We start from the raw sequence: 17,242 nt of genomic DNA, 5'->3' as shown, positions 1-17,242 counted from the left end.
TCCCTGGTGGTGGGAACTTCTCCCTCCCTTAATGGGGATGAAGTGCTTAAATGCCATATGTATTTCCAGAAAATCCTCCTCAGGACATGGAGTGCTAATAAAAAGGCTGAGGGGGAAGGGCTGTTAGTTGTAGTTATTTACAATTACAAATATCTTTGGGTTGTTTGGGACTATCAAGTTGCACATGTGGACATGTCTGCAGTATCACTGCTTCCTCCTACCTTCCCAGTTCCCTAAAATAAATTACTGGGTTTTCCTGATGCTCTTTGTCTTAAATTAGTTCACACAGGCTGCTCCAGGCAGGGACTGTGCTTCCACTTGGCTACAAGACTGTTCAGCATTTGCAGCAGCTACTGGGACATCAGGAATAAATAATACTGTGGGCAAATTTCAGTTAGGTAAAGTGGTGGAGAAAATCAAGTTAATGTTTCTCCCAGAGGGCCCAATATAATTGATCTATTCCTTTAATTTTATGACATGGTCTTTTTAAAATACAGATACACGATGTCTGTGTGGTTTTGTAATACAAGAAAGTTGGCGGCAGTGATGGTCAGGGTTTGGTGTATGATACCACAGTAGTCTGCAGGTCATCTCACCCCATTTTCTTTAGACAAGTGTAGGAAGTTGCTCTGTAGAGATGTTGGCAGCATGTCAGAGGTTGATAAATTCTGGAAATCGGCAAAGCTGTAAGCTCCTGTCAATACATGATACCTAAAGGAAAATAACTGGATTTGAAGGTTTTGCATTTCCCGCCCCCCCCCCGATAAATATGCTTAGTGTGTCTAAAACTGTGGTTCAAAGCAGGAATTGTTTGTACAATACCTAGTTCAGCTATGTTCTAATCTTAGCTTGGCCTTTAAATGTTTCTGACATAATACAAATAATGCCTTTGTTTTCAGTGGTGTTGCTACAGAGATTTATACCACTGTAACTAGAAGGGGGATCCTATGTCCCTCCCTTAAAATTATAATAGCTGTCTTGCTCTAGTGGCTTCAAACCAAAGGCTTGTTTGGCATAAAAAGCAATTCATTAAAAAAATCCCCAAACGCCAAACCATTAACGTACTTCAGTAGAGTTGGGATGTTACTCTTTGACATCCAAAAGGCTTTCTCATCTTCATCCATGTTTTCAATTGCTTGGAGAGAAGGCACAAGGACAGTTAGGTTTGAGGTGGTGGACAACACTGAGTTTATCTCAGCCTCCTGCATGAAAGTAAAGAGGGGAAAATAATTCATCTTAAGGACGATCTATAAATAGCAGCCGGTGACTTTTTAGCAAAGTGGAATATGTGACGTGCTTTGTGACCAGCCTGGAGAGGAAAAACTATTATACTGAGCAATGACTTGAACAAAACTACTTAGACCTGTACAAAAATGGTAAATGAGGGGCTATTTTTTACAGAATAGATTGTCAGCATTTAAAGGGCAGAAGCAATGTTTAGGTCAGAACTGTTTTTTATTATGAAATACTTAAGCCTCCCACAAAAGTTAGTCTGTCTCATGGATTCTGTTTTATGCACTTGAATGTTAAAAAAAAAATAATCATGGTGATAAATACTAGTGGTTACTGATAACTTCAAGTAACCTGCTCTTACAGAGCACTCCGCGCTATTTAATAGATAGAAGGATTATGAACCGTGAAATAAGAAACCTACATGACACAATGTTCCCATTTGGAATAAGGCTATTTAACATGGCTGGGATTTTTCAAGATGTCCAATGGATATCTGTGCCCACTAGCACTGCAGTGGGGCTTGCTGCTGACAGCTCTAATTTTAGATGGGCATGTAGGCTCTGTAGTGTGCATGGGCTGATTCATCTTCCATATGTTGATCTGCCTTAAGGATGGAGAGAGCCTCCACTGGAGAGGATTTTTCTAGTTGCGTGGATTTTTTTGTGGGGTAGAAAAAGGAGAGCTAAAGATTTGAATGTGATCTTGCTGAAGATGTGGTTCTCCAAACTTTTCACAGGCTCCACAACTTGCCATTTTTGATACTGCAAAACTTGAGGGAGCAATATGAGCTTGGGTTCTACTTTTTGCATCTGGTATGCTGCCTGGAAGCTGGCTTGTTTTGGATAGTCCTTCAATACCCATACTGGGTTTTAAGTCAAGAAGGGATTCGGCTCCCTTAAATAGCTGGGAATTTTGTCTCTGTTAAGACCATCTATCTTTTTAGCTATCATCACTGTCGCCTTCCAAATATTTAAACATAGAAATAGCAACAGACTTTCCTCTCTCATCCTTCCTGACTAGCAAGAAAAAAATTTGGTTATAAAAAGTGGTAAACATCACATTCCTGCTCAAGTATGAAGTTAAAAACTACACCTATTTAGCTCATGTTTGTAGCTACCATTATTTAATTTAAGGGGAACCATTTCTCTGAAGTGTAGCAGAAACTTCCACATCCCTGTTTTAATATATTATACAGAACCTGTATTTTTCCCTCCTGTTTCATTATCTAAAGAGCACATTAGCAGGTGAGCAGCCTCTCCTATTGTGCTGATTTCTTTAACCTCATTAGTTTCTCTGTACAGTGTCCAGTGCTGCAATCTGAGCCCTGGTTTAAATTAGCCACACTGGCCCCTCTGCTAAGCAGCTCCCTGAGGTCCCTGTTGCAATTGCGTGCTTTAATGATCCCCAAGCCGTCTAACTTTGAAAAGCATGAAAGCAGCTAATACGCTGTGACTTCTGCTTCTGATGCTATTCATTAACATACCACTGTTCCTTTCTGTTTGCCATGTATTTGCGCTATACTTCTTATATTTAGGTTTTAAGCTTTTTGGGAGAAAATGGTTCTGGTCTTTATTCGTACGGTTCCAACCACAGTGGGGTAGGACCTCTCATTAGTAACAGATGATAGCATGTGAAAATAAAAAGTAGATTGTGACAATCAATCTATCTAGAACTTTTTTTTTTTAATCTAACTTGGTGTTTCTTCCCTAATCTGGAGCCAAACAAGCTAATCTCTTCCTTCATTTTCTGCACCTCAGTCAAGCCCGCACAGACCGAGTTTTTTCCTCCTTGCTTGCTGCGTGGCAGCAGCACGCTGACCAGCTGTACGGTTGCATTTTCCTGCTCCAGGGCACAGTGAAAATGAGAAAATGGGCATTGCCTTCCCTCTCCACTTGCTTGTGGTTTTATTGCACAAGAGGAGGGGGCATATTCCAGCTCTACTTGTACCCTGCTGCTGGTCATCTGGACTACAGTGTATTTATGTACAGAGCTAGTCGTGGCTTATGCAGCCCCCTGCCTCCGAAAGTGGGCTTGTAACTAGCTCTTCTGCTTGTGGAGCTTCCTTATTTGCCTGAATTTGGGATCAGAATTTGGTTTTCAGGCAGAAATAAGGAACCAGATGATCAGCCCTGCCGTGACAGGTGGGAGAGGCACTCCGATGCCTCTCCAGAGCTTGGGCCTCTGCTCTGGGATGGGAACATTGCTGTGAGGTTCCCGTTTTGTAAAGGCTACAAGGCTCATGTATTTCTGCAGACTTGAACATACTAAAAAAATCAACCATGAAGTGTACTTACATTAATCCATTGGTTAAATGCAGCTGCTTCTGATAGAGTAGATAACTCCTGATTGGAAAGAAAAAGAGCAATGAGTATGTAAGCTATAATTAGCTGTACCAAAGTACTCTTGCTGTAGCTTGTGGTGTAACCCACTGTGTCTGGCCTGGCTGATGTGACATGGAGGAGGAGGTTTTCAGTTTATGTGAAAAGGGAGGACATTCATGTTTTTCTAGTACTGATGCTTTCTGTAATGGGAACGGTGAGTTACCAACTCTTGAAAATCAGGCCATCTATTGCTTAAGTGCATTAAGTGTACCTGACCTTGGTATGTAACATGTACTGACCCCAGGCTAACTGTAAATTTTCTGGGAATCTAAACCTAAATCTTTTCTTAACTGCATGCAAAATCAATAGAAAGAAGGTATGTTGTTTTGGTTGGTATTTGTACAGCGTCTTGCACATCATGCTGCAAGTGGAGAACCTTTATTCTGCCACAGTACTTAGAACTGAGATAGATGAGGATATGAGCAGGGATGGCAGATAGTGCTAAGAGCTATGTAAGATTATTGCCGATGGCTGGGACAGCTGACACTTTCATTTTTCCTATCCTGTTAAATGCATATTTATGTCATCAATTTAGTTGTTTTGGTTTTATTTGCCTGCTGGTCAGCATGGTTCGTTTTAACATGATACATTGACAGTTTCCACTGACATAGACCTCAAGGCAGAACTTCAGAAGAGCTGGGTGCTCGCTGTTCCCAGCTGGGAGGTGAGTGCTTAGCACTTCTGCAGGTTAGGCCCCTGGGGCTGGCATTTTTCAATTTGTCTTAAGAAAGAAATATGCTTGGATCCCTTAGGCCCCTTTCCAAGCCATGTTTTTAAACACAACAGTTCACTTCTATCAGGCAAGTGTCTCCAGTTGGAACACTGTTTGCAGATAGCGCTGGTGGGCATCATATTTTTCTAACTGTTTATAATGGCTTTGCTATTTCTCTGGTTAAGATCCAGTGTGAGAACTGTGCAGTAGGTCCTGTGCTCAGAGGAGATGACCATCTTACTTACATCTGCAGCATTTCCATAGCATATTCTACCGTCTCCTTCATAGCCCTTTGGGCACACACATTCCCAGCCGCCAGAAGAATCAAACTGACAAGTTGCCTTTGAACCAGAAAGAGAAAATTCATCAAATACTCAAGAGCAAGGATGGCCTGTAAAGCCCCTTACTGAAACCCATTCACATACAAACATAAACTTCACAGAGGATCTTCTTACCATCTTCCATGGATGTCCTCACTCTCCTGTAGGACAAACTCCACTAGCTGAGGGCACTAACACCCTCACCTGCCCGCCATGCACTATGTCTATAGGAATCTAAACCCTTGCTCCACCCTTTGGTACTTCCCTACATAAACTCGGCCCTGTTCCTTCACCCGACTATGGCAGATCCATCCCCTGCCCCCCGATGCTCTTTGCTTTAGCTCTGTCCTTGTGTCCTGCCTGAGGCTGGTGCGGCTCTTGCAGACACTACAGAGCCTGCAGGTCTGCTGAACACATGCAGCTACTGATAAAGCTGATAGATACCTGCGTGGAAATGTGTGACTTGGGTAAACATCCCAATAAGCTAGCGCGTCCAAATTGTAATTGCTGGTAGAGAAGCAGCATGTATTTATTCAGCCTCGAGATAGTCCTTCTGTGCAGGCAGAATTGGAAGCAGCCCTTTGCAGTCTGTCCTTAGTGCACGTACCATACTGACATGCTTCACATAGCATTTTTGGTGCTTGTAGCACTGCTTGGAAAGCTTTGTTCCAACTCAAACAGCAATTGCAGGCTTGAAATGGCAAGGAAATTCTATGGTGTGCGCAGGAGGCGAGTTGTGATATGTATCTGAACACTTTGTTCAGGGAATGATTAATTACTCACCAGATGATGGCATTTTCCATTTTGTTCCAGGCATGAGTTTATGGGTGTGCATTCAATTCCATTCCCCCGAAATCCATCCTTACACTTGCAGTCATTCTGTCGTTTCAATAAAACACGACAATTCATTAAAATGATTAAAATAGTGTGCATATTCTAGACGTGGTGAGTTAGTCTGTGTTTCTGCATAGCTCCATTTACTTCAGTGGAATGACACTGATTAATATCTCCAGAAGACCTTTATACCTAACATCTACTAATGCACTTACTAAGAAGTATTTGCTGCCAGAACACCACCACGTAGGAGGGAGGGAGCACTGGGATGGGAACCGAAGGAGACCGCTTTGGGTAGAGAGCACTGTGTGGAAATAACCTTGTGGCTGGGAGGGAGAGGAGTATTTGGGGAAGAAAACAGGGTAGGAAGCACCAGCAGAGCAAAATGGGTGAGGACTAGTGCCGAAGGTGGCCGCGAATGTGAGAGGACATACCTGACCTGGCCCAACGTATATGCAGGTGGCATTTTCGTGGCACCCTGCGGCGGTGGGCAGCAGGCAGTTGTTGATGGCTGAGCAGTCCCTTCCATCGCCTGTCCATCCTGCCTGGCAAACGCACGTGTGTTCTCCTGGGCCCACCCGAATGCACTCGGCCTGGAGGGGATGCAGAGGCATCTGTTCAGGACACTTAGGTGGCATCTGGCTTTAGGCGTGAGGCTTGTCTAAGCAATAGTGATGCTGCTGTCTGGGGAAAGAGCTTGAAACCGCAGTGAAATTTGTGACTCTTAGTCCTGCAAAAGTTTCTGGCCAAACCTTCCTTACTGCTTGCTTTTCGATGATGTCAGGCTCTGTGGGAAAAGCACGTACTTACATTGATATTGCAGCCACCTGGGTTTAAAGCAGCACAAGGATCAACTTTGCTGCAGCTCACGCCATCTCCCTCGTAGCCAGGTTTGCAAACACAGCTGTAGAGACAAGAGGAGGAGAGAGGTGTTAGAAGGGATAGGTCAGGTGTAAAGTGAAGCGATTTGTTTTCCACTGTAACATGCTCTTTATATGCAGATTAAAACTGGTAACCTTGGATTCATGGTGCAAGTAACCTAAGTGCATACGTTATGGGTTTTTTTTCCAAAATATTGGCTGGGTTAATTAAATCAAATCAGCAATCTATTCTCTGGGTGTGAGGTGGGGAGTGAAATTAATTCTGTGCTGATGTGATCTTTACAAAGGTGAGGTAATAGCTCTAAATTAATTATGAGCTGGGGTTGCTCTTTCTTTCAGTGACACAGAAGATAGCTCTCTCCCTGAAATGCATGCAAGACAGCGAGCCCCCCTGTTTCCCTGGGTTGTCCCCCACCAAGATTAACCTATATTGGAGGGAATTTCTTAAGGACTCGTGTTATGCAGCATCCCCCATCCTTCTTTCAGTGGTGACTCATTACGAATACACTGCGGCAAGAGGCGAACTTGCTGCCTGTGAAGGTGAGTGTGAGGGAAGCGCAAGGCAGCTGTAGCAGTAACAGAGTTTTGTGACCACTCATGTCGGGACTGGAGAGCCTGTGCTGAACTCTGCGATGTGATGGCACGCAAATCTTGCCTAAGCTGACCGGAGTGAGCTATCTATCCTCAAACTGCTTGAGAATGTCATTGTTTTTCAGCAAGGCTCAAACTCCTAATTCACTAAGGGGATGGTTAGAAATAAGAGATTCCTAAGAGCCTTTGTAGTTGTTGGTAGGAAGGCTGCCTTCCTACCAAGGGTTGGATCCGTATGCATCTGTCTTATCAGTGTTAAATATAAGGTACAGAATAGGGTATTGAGAACTCTTAATTACTATCTTGCAACTCAAGGTTGATGCGGTACATGCTCATGCTTATTTGCTGCATAGCAGTATTTTAGTGGCTGACGGTTGTGTACTGCTACAAGGCGCTGTTTTGATCAAGCAAATGGGAAAGAGCTGCAGTATAGTTAATATTAATTAATGCAAGTTACTGACTTACCTCACCGCACCGTCGCTAAGCTGACAGTCTGCATGTGCATGGCAGAACAGTAGGGAGGGCTTGCAGGGAACAATCTGCTTATCGCAGAGTTTCCCCGTGTATCCACTTCTGCATGATCCGGGAAGACAGTTCCCATTGCTGTCTATTCGGTTGTCACACTTCCCATAAATGCAGAGGCACTCTACCAGAGATGATAAATTACAATGTGCAATTCCATAGTGGTAAAAGGCATCTATCCTTACGCAGCTTTTCTTATGAATCAGGTCCCCCCTTTTTTTCCCAGAATCTAAACTTTTTTATTTTTAAAGTCTCACTTTGTTGGGGGACTTATTTATTTATCATATGCATGTCTTTTCAAGTGTGTTTTATGGGTAACTATTTAAAATCCATTGTGTCTTTATAGTGCACTTATCTATCAATGAATTTCAAAGTACTTCAGAGAAGTAGGAGCAAAATACTATGTCCTAGGCTATTAAGGCTAAAGTTATTTTATTGCACAACCTTGGCATACCTTCAGTGATATGGAAAGCCTTTTAATACTGAGTCCACAATCCTATAAATTGCACAATGCTAGGCTAGTACAGAGAGCAGCAGCAGAGACCTACCAGCACTTTGCTGGGGCTGGGCTCATTAGTGCTGCTGGGAGGCACAGCAATGTGCTCAAAGGACATAGTAGGTGAACCTTCTAGAATCCCAAGAAGTGCCAGGGGTGACTAGTTAAGCTAACATGTACTGCTTTGGCGGGACTGGAGCTTAGGCAATACCACCTTTTCTTATGGAATTTGTCTCTCAGTTTTTGTCCATGTACCTCTGAACCTTGAATTGAGCTGTGCTTCATGAATGACGGGCTGTTTCATAGCAAAAAAGACTAAAAATGATTTTGTAGATGGGGGAATATAATTTGATGTTGTATATTCTGTAGACTCTCAAATGTAGGATGGTTTGACATAGCGGGATTCTATCTGTCAGTATATAGAAGATGACTGCTAGAACTATAAGCTATTCAATAGATCAGAAATTATTTGGTAAGGACGGTTATTAAGTGGTCCTAAACACAATCTGTTTATAGATCTAGTTGTTCTTAGGTTACATATGTTTGTCATTGCAGGCAGAATCTGTTGTGGGCAATACCAGATGGGAATGGAATAGCAAAGATTTTCTTTTCAGTTACTTATGTGAGGGAGACAGAAATTAAAAGAACGATGAATTAGTATAAAGCAAGCTATGGCCCCTGCAGAAAGCCCAATTAAGTCAGTGGGCAGATTTTCACTGACTCTGGGCTTGTGATGTATCCCTTTGAAATAAGAAATGAAGTACCCCAGAGACATCTTGCTCATCGTCACAGAGACTGTTTAGTGAGCAGTTAACTCCTACTATAATGTTACTAGGGTCCAAAAGAAACAGCCCGTGCTCTTACGCTGAGGCAGTACGGCTGTACTTACCTTTGTCACACCGAGGTCCGTATTTGCCAGGGTCTGAGCAGAACTGACAGTGTGAGCCTTGAAATGCCTCAGCACAAACACAGGTCCCATTTCCATCCAGACCATCCATGCACTGGGATATGGAAGAGACATGATTTCTATTTATGAATTGAAATAAACCTTTATCCTTCCCCCAGAGAAGAGACTGTATGCCTGTCCATATTATGACTGTGACTGCCAGGAAGAACCTCAGCTTTGATGAAGAAGGTGCTTCAAAGCAAAAGCTGTCCTTGTGCAGGTACTTTCCTGCTGTGTATTCTACCTTCCTTTGCAATTTTAAAGTGAGAATAGTGAGCTGGGTCATTATCCTGTGCTGTGCAAAGTAAAAGTATCAGAGTGGGTCACCCAGCCGCAGCCTTGCCTGTGTGTTGGAACCACAGAAACCTGCAATTTGGACATCTGAGAGGAGACCGATTCATTTTTCCCTCCTCCGTATAACTGAACCTGAAATTCACTGGACATAAATGGCAGGTGCAGCTCTTGTGGAGCCTACACTCCTGTTGTGCAGAAGTGTTTGAGGGGCTTTTGGGACACAGCCTGTCCCTCCCAGCACGGGAGCGCAGGGTGTTGCTGGATGCTCTGCTTACCTGTCCGTTTCCTGAGCAGGGTTTGGAGAAACCTCCCGGACACGGACTGCAGTCAGGGCCAAAGAAGCCTTTGCAACACTTTGGTTCCTGTGAAATAAAGCAAATATCCTCTTTTCCAGTGCTTTAGTGGGGAGGCAGTGCACAAAAGACAATTCTCCATCGTGTTTTGGCCCTCTGGCAGAAGCCTGTAGAGGTAGCTGGCTCTTAAAAGGCTTGTGTTGAACCAGAACCACCTCTGCAATGGCCATCTTAAAACCAGGAGGTGCATCCCCCTGAGAGGGGATGCACAGGCTGCCAGATCCTTCCCTTGCTCTTATCAGACTCATCAGAGCTAGAAATCCCTGTCCTGTCACCAGTTACGAGCGTGCCTGTGTGTGTCTGCTCGTATTGTGTGCACTCTCGTGTTTGCCAGGGGGAGTGCGGTGCAATTCAGAGGCCGGCAGTCTCCTTTGCATCTGAGATCAGGAACTCGAAGATGTGTTTCACCCCAGGGAGATGCTGTGAAAGCTAGACGTGCCTCCTTGATCTTCCTCCTTCCCCTCTGCACCAGTGTGGGATTTAGCCACTACACAGCCCTAAATGTTTTTCTCAGCTGCATCTTTTGTTTTATTCATGAACTGGCTGCTCGATCCATTTATTTATCAAGAGCACAGAAAGTGCATTAGAAAAAAAACGCTCATTTACCTGTGATTCAGGGAAATAGGGATTAGAAAAAGGCTCCCAAAGCTTACGGGTTTGTAGACTTCTCTTTAAGTTACTTAATGGTGGTCGTGAAATGCAGAAGCCTATTTAGGAGCCCCAGGAGCCAGAAAGGTTTAAGTACTTCTCAGGAACTAACGACTTCTGCGAGGACTAGACTTGCCAAGCAGAGCAAATGGAACATGGTTCTTGGGAGCGTTTCCCATTTATTGTTACCCAATATTGTGTGAAGTCCTGGGACAGGAGGGGCTGGGACCAGGGGGGACCAAGCTGTCCCGTTCTTTGTGGGTGAAGCTCTATGGGGCAGCAACAACATTTGGGCTTGGAGTCTTATGCGGAAACTCCTGAGTTACAGAGTAAGAGAGGGTTGTCAATAATGTATGGCAGCTAAAAAACCTCACTGGAGGTGCTGGTGTGAGCGTGCGTCATGGAGAGGAGTTATTTCGGGTAGTAAAAAGATACTGGCAAAAATGTACCTGGTATTTTGTGCCAAGGTTTACAGTAGCTCCTCTCAACCCCCTGTAGAAGGGTATGGAAACTACATGGACATCTCCAAATGTCTCTCAGCTTCAAAAGGAAAGTTCACAGTGCAAAAGACAACACTTTGGCAAACCTTTATGTACATTTCACCTCAAGGAACTGTAATTCTGTACCTTTACTGTTATATTGCAGGATCTAGCACAGCCAGTTTTTTGAAAGGTTGGGCCTTCAATAATGCACCTCCGTTTTGAGAAAGGCTGGAACATGCACAAAATGGAAACATTAGTATTTCTAGGCAACATACGCTTCTGTGATACAGTCTTAATATTGCAATATAATTTAACTGGAGAACAGAAAGCACCTTGCTATAGTGTTGTATTTAAAAAATTTATTAAATTATGTACTTTTTCATAACATCAACTTTCTTTTCATTGTTACTGAATAACGGCATATAGGTTATTGCTAAATATGGCATATAGGACTAACTACCAGTGAATTTTTATAACATGGGGAATAAAATTCCCGTGGTGGCTAGACATGAGTTTTTTATGTGGAGAAACATGCAGCCAGATTTACATCTCTTAGATGCCAAGCAGGTGGGAGATTCCCAATCCTTTCTGAAGCTGCTTCTGCAGACAGTTACTTCTGGGATGATGCTTAATCAAAAGGAAATTTTTAATAGGGGTGAGGTCTATTTTACAGGTATCCCTCTTCTATTTTTCGTTTACTAACTCTCAAAGCATAATCATAGTAGTTCTCATTCCTCACCTCTCTCTTCTGCCAAAGCCTATCTGAAATAGATGTTACTTTACCTGGGAAAAGAGTCAGAGCTTCTATGAAGTCTATGAGGGACCTTGCAACGGCAAACAAAATAATGCTGACATTACCTGATGCCTCAATCATTTCCAAAAAGAGACTAAAGTACTGCCTATATTTGTATTTTTACGCAGTCTCCTGTATTCGTATCTGGTTCTTTTGCTCACAATATTGGGAGAGCAGTAATAAACATACGGGGACCATATGGCGACCCCTTCACTCTATGCATTTTGTACAACTGCAGAATCTGGCAGGAAATGTCACTTACGATGGGCTTTGAATCTGGCGGACAGGGAGCCAATGCATGTGATAAACAACTTGTACAGACACCCTAGATGGAAACAATAAGGATAGTCATTTGAAAAGGCATTATACCAACTACTGAAATGCATACTTATGGATGATATGCCCTGTAAATTTTAAGTACGTCTGTTCTATGACTGTTACAGCATCGATCTGGAACCAAACAGCTGCATTAGGGCTATATCTGCTGGCTCTGATTTTTGCTGAGTGGCTGTTCATTTCCACCTTCCTCTTTTTATCTTCATTTGTCCTTCCCCCACTCCTTTCTTTTAAAGAACTGGAAGCTTCCTAAACAAAAGATAAGCATGGGCACAAATGCACTAGCATCCTTTGCTCAGCCAAGTATAATATATTAACTAATGTCCGAGCGTCTTGTGGAGTCTGCACACTTATCTTCTATAAGAATTTTTTATTTCTTCCTAGGAAGAACACAAATTAGTTGAGTCTCGTATATGGACAGCATGAACAGAAATTTGTCTTGTGTATAGGCGGTGAAGAGAAAAATATTCTTTGTTTCCATGTCGTAGATCCTGTACTCCACTATGATCCAGCAGTATATAGCTATTTTTATGTCTTCACCTTTTGGTTGTCTTTGCCTACTAGCTACTTTATCACCATGTGGTGGTGACAGAGACTGGCAATTACAGCACTGAGGAGATATAAACTCCAGTGGCAGTTTTAAAGGTGAGTCCTCTGACAGACCTAACATGCAATAACTTCAGGGAGGTTGAGCCTTTTAGTGTCTGGATATGGAGTCTGTCACAGAATCATAGAATAATTTGGGTTGGAAGGGACCTTTAAAGGTCCTCTAGTCCAACCCCCCTGTCACGGGCAGGGACATCTTCAACTAGATCAGGGTGCTCAGAGCCCCGTCCAACCTGACCTTGAATGTTTCCAGAGATGGGGCATCTACCACCTCTCTGGGCAGCCTGTTCCAGTGTTTCACCCCCCTCATTGTAAAATATCTAGTCTAAATCTACCCTCTTCTAGTTTAAAACCTAAAAGGGCAACAGGGCCTACTAAAAAGTCTGTCCCCATCTTTCTTTTAAGCCTCCTTTAGGCACTGGAAGGCTGCAATAAGGTCTCCCCAGAGCCTTCTCTTCTCCAGGCTGAACAACCCCAACTCTCTCAGCCTGTCCTCATAGGAGAGGTTCTCCATCTGTTAAAGCTGCGTTGCTCGTGACTGCTAATGTCTTGTGTTTCAACCAAGTTCAAATAACTCCTAGAGCTGGCATCTGATGTTTTACTTCACTGTGTTTCATAATCAGCGGACAGGTGACCATGAACCTGAATTATGTCATTTTTTCCACTGGAGCCGTGGGGCAAGAATCGGGTACTAGTTTGGATTTAGTAGTCCCTCACATTGTACAGCACTTAAAGGAATGAAGGACCAGACTTTCAAAAACATTTTGGCATCATATAGTTGAGGTACAAATGCCACTACTACATTTTAAAGGTCTGTGGGTCAGGCATGTTTTGACAAATACATTTGGGTATTATAAAAGCTCTTTGATAAGCTGTGTAGGCGTGGCTGAAGTTGACTGAGACTCTTAGCTTTGTTTGCGCTTCTGAAAAATCCTGCAAGTGCCTCTTTGCTCCTTTAGAACTTAAAAATCTGGCTGATGGCTGTGGAATGTGTTTCCCGCTGTTGGCATTGCTCTCCCTGCTGCTCAGTGTCACCCATTTGCTCCCTTTCCCACCTGGGATGGTCTCAGCCGTTGACGTGGACCTGCTCCCTCCTTTTCCCGAGGACAGGAGTCCTGTCTCTCTCCTCTGCCACATGGCAGTGGGGGGACACGAAAATGTGTCTGCACTTCCACGCAAGGTCCGATCTGCCCATTTTCAGCAGCGGATTAAGACAGTATCTTTTCACCAAAGTGTCTGAAGCATAGACGTATATTCCCTTTCACCAAGTCTGCTGTGGGACTGATGACCTCTGGGAGGAGGTGGAGCAAGATATTGAGTCCTGCAGCTATTACCAGGGTTCAGGTACAGTTACATGGCTATGTACGTGTTAGCATAATGGTTTAATCTTTAGGGATTTACAGTACTTTGTAGGTGTGTACAACTGCCAGTTCCTACAAGGTTTGTCACTTTTCACTGGTACCGCAAGTAGTATTTACAAGGTGGCATTGCTCTTGTTTTCCAAGAGTGGTGAAGATGCACGATGGCAGGTAAGAACAGCAAAGCCGCTGCTCCCTCTGGTATTCTCCTTGGTAGCTGTACTCTGCTTAAAGCTTTGGATATTAAACTATATTTCAAACTATGCATGAAGCTTTCAAAGCTGACAAAAGTTCCTGACTTCAGTTTGGGGAATAATTTTTGTGATGGATGCTATTTGTTTTGTCTTTAATTTTTTTATCGTGTTGCTTTAGGATTGATTGAAGTCAGACATAGTTTGTAGGTAGGTTCCTGGTAGGGAATTCAAATCACTGGAGTGTAATTTGAATTTGTAAAGTGTTGATCGCTTCTTGTATTGGAGATTGCGGCTCAGTGCTGTGCCTGGTTTATGATTGTATTGCACATTCGGCACTTTGTAGTTACTGCCAGAAGCAGTAGTTCTTCAGTGCCAGCTCTTGTGTTTTCTTCATTAAATTTTGATGCTGTCCAGCTCTGCTGGGAGCCTCTTTCAAGGCTGTAGTTCTGGAGTGTTGTAAATTAAGATAGTAAATGTTTTGCATTACTCTGCCGGAACTGTTACTGGTCCAGATATGTGCTTGAACGTGGTCCAGTAACAGCTCATTGGAGCCACGCTTACAGCAAACTAAATCTCGGTCTGATAGTCAGGCTTCTTCCCAGAAGTAGTATCTGAATGTTACAGAGCATAAAAGTCTGTACTGTGTTACCAAACTGAACAAGGTATATCGAAATCCACCCTTTGAAATATGAAACAATTCTGTAATACCTAGTTGGAAGAAAACTGGAAGAAAGCAGGGCTAGGGGAAATTGTGGCTTCTGAAAATAACATATTTCTAATATATTAATATAAAATTAATTATTATGTTTAACTATAACATTTTAACTCACTGGTTCCTTTCCCTTCGTATTTAGTAGAAATGAAAATACTGATCTGAAGTAGTTTCCCTGGGAACTTGACATTGCTTACCATGTACTTGTATGCACAGGTGGGATTCAGGAACTGGAGGAAAATGTTGAACTGGAGAGACAACATATTTAAAAGGGCTAGTGCAAGAACTAGATGTGTTTAAAGTGGTATAGGACGTGCTCATACGAGTTCCCTCTTTGCAAATTACTTGTATTTGTGCAATACTGCTGGCCAGGTGGCTGTATGTCATTGATATATTAATTTCCAAAAATACCCCCCTTTTTATCAGAGAAAGCAGTAAAGAGGGAGCTGGGGTGCATTACATAGAGCAGTTAAGAGCTGTTGGTTTGTCGTGATTCTCTTACCATTGCAACTTGACTTCTTGTCTCGTCACACCGATGTGGGAGAATTGGAACAATTGTGGGTGGGATAAGGACTCCTGCAAGAGTATAAATGCGACCATTTTTTGCAACAATATCTGTTTCTTCCATTTCTTCTCCACTCACCAAGACTTGTCCCTATGAAGCAATAAATTATTATTTATAATAAAATTTTCATAGCTTCTCAATTGCTGATAATTTAATTTCAAGACTTTCTAGTCATACTTCTTTTTAATTGCTATCTATTTTTATTATGCTTGTTTTATGCAAGAAGCATGCATATGTTGTGCATTTTCTTGGATATTGGTCTACAACACGGTACCTAAAATTTTCCTCTTAATCTGCACTGTTAGCCTGTGGAACTGGTGACTAAAAGACTGGCCAAAATGGGAGGACTACTGATTACTCCAGGCACTGATTTCAGTGGACATAAGCATGCTTTGGTCCTCTCTCTGACAAAGGGGGGGAAAAGTGAGACAGAATCTGTGATCTATCCAAATTCACAGGAGGGGGAAAAAAAAGTATTCTTTCTGCATTTACTTATGCAACTGCTCTGCCTTTACAAGAATTTTCAAAGAGGCATCTCTCTTCTAGAACGTTCATATTTGCCTAAAATATGCAAAGAACAGAAGATAGTTCAACATATCAGATAAGTTTGGCTTAGCAAAAGTACCGACAAATTAACACCTTTAAAAAAAGTGTTCATGAAGTTCATCAGGATCAGAGGCTATAGCATTAACAGGAATGAAAGAATATCTGTGCACTGAGAAGTGTTCAAAATAACCAAAATATGTAAATGAATGATTTAAAGTATTTTAAATGATTTTTTTTTTAAACTAGGCAGAGCATAAATGAGGATCATTCCTGGACTGGGGCTACTCATAAGAAAAAAGAACCTGCAGGCTGTCCGTACATACCAGTCATTTGCTCTGCATCCTTTATAATACTAATTTCTAACAGTCGGTAGGAATGGCAAGTTGAAAATTTCTGCCTCATTATAGCACAAAATTCCTCTTCTAATGTCCCCCCTCCTCGCTTTTTTATTCCCCCTGCATGCAAACAGTTGCCTAGATCAGAGAGAGCTGTTCACACGTGAAAGCTGCCTTTGACTTACAGTGCTGGTCCTGTTAAAGTAAATGAACTGCTTCGCTGTGCTTCTGATGTGCTCTATTGAGGCAAGGCTGGCAATCTCTAGCTGAAATGAATATAAATTGATTGAAAGAAATGTAATATCATTATGCTTTTCAAAGCCAGATGGATTTCACAAGAAAGACCACCTTTCTCTTTAGGGGGAGCAAATTCACCCTATTAGCTACGTGGCCAGCCTCACATTGACTAACCCGCTTGTGTAACAAAGTTGAAGTGATTAAATTTTGAGGGAGCTTGCTGGTTGCTGCATGTGAAGAACTTGTTGCCCAAAAGGATATTAATTTTTCTCCTAATTACAGCAACCAGTCTAAGTGAAGTTATCACCTCTCCCTAAAATTAGCCCTGTTCCCATCCCTAGACCATTGTGGAAATGGTGGTGCTGATACCCCGTGAAGGGACACATGGATCTCATGGCTCTGCTCCCTCTGATCCTGTGCTGGGAGCGACCTCCGCCTTGGATGTGGCGAGCAGGGCCTTTCCCTAAGGATATGAGCATTTCCTTCCTTCCTTCCTTCCTTCCTTCCGTCCCCGCAGCAGGGGCTGGGCTGGGGATGGACATCAGCCTCCTCTACCCTTAGCTGCTGGTGGTATTGCTGGGGTTGTTTTCTTTTGTTTCCAGTAGAAAAAGGAGGGAAAACCAGGGGGTTACTTAGAAGATGACAAAACCACCTCTCTCTGATAAACAGAAGACTAACCTTAGCAGAATAGGCTCAGAGAGAGCTTGGTTTCAATGGCAACAAGTACTTTTCCTCCTACCTGTTCCTGCAGCCCTGCCAACCTGACAGTACCCCCTGACAGTAGTTCTTGCTCCACAGCAGGAGCAGGCTAGGGTAGCAGGTCTCAGGTTCAGGATGACTATATATATATATATATATATTTTTTTT

At 42.8% G+C, this 17,242-nt stretch overlaps 1 protein-coding gene across 1 annotated transcript in view; it reads right to left on the bottom strand.

Annotated features, from left to right (window-relative positions):
* STAB2 (stabilin 2) overlaps nt 1–17,242 on the bottom strand; it is an 87,319-nt gene that overhangs the window by 40,483 nt on the left and 29,594 nt on the right. Inside the window, exons 17-29 of the mRNA XM_010566362.1 lie at nt 16,324–16,404; nt 15,195–15,347; nt 14,890–14,940; nt 9,486–9,572; nt 8,860–8,971; nt 7,418–7,598; nt 6,291–6,384; nt 5,915–6,073; nt 5,430–5,525; nt 4,572–4,667; nt 3,528–3,575; nt 1,066–1,202; nt 597–711 (exon numbers count right to left, since the gene is read on the bottom strand). Of these exons, the coding sequence (XP_010564664.1) occupies nt 597–711; nt 1,066–1,202; nt 3,528–3,575; nt 4,572–4,667; nt 5,430–5,525; nt 5,915–6,073; nt 6,291–6,384; nt 7,418–7,598; nt 8,860–8,971; nt 9,486–9,572; nt 14,890–14,940; nt 15,195–15,347; nt 16,324–16,404 (1,410 nt within the window). The remainder of the gene's footprint in view (nt 1–596; nt 712–1,065; nt 1,203–3,527; nt 3,576–4,571; nt 4,668–5,429; nt 5,526–5,914; nt 6,074–6,290; nt 6,385–7,417; nt 7,599–8,859; nt 8,972–9,485; nt 9,573–14,889; nt 14,941–15,194; nt 15,348–16,323; nt 16,405–17,242) is intronic.

The sequence above is a fragment of the Haliaeetus leucocephalus genome, unplaced genomic scaffold, assembly GCF_000737465.1.
Source record: "Haliaeetus leucocephalus isolate CR32 unplaced genomic scaffold, Haliaeetus_leucocephalus-4.0 Scaffold206, whole genome shotgun sequence".
In the NCBI taxonomy this organism is placed as follows: Eukaryota; Metazoa; Chordata; class Aves; order Accipitriformes; family Accipitridae; genus Haliaeetus; species Haliaeetus leucocephalus.
The sequence above is the reverse complement of the archived record's forward strand: the minus strand, read 5'-3'. Positions and strand labels throughout refer to the sequence as shown.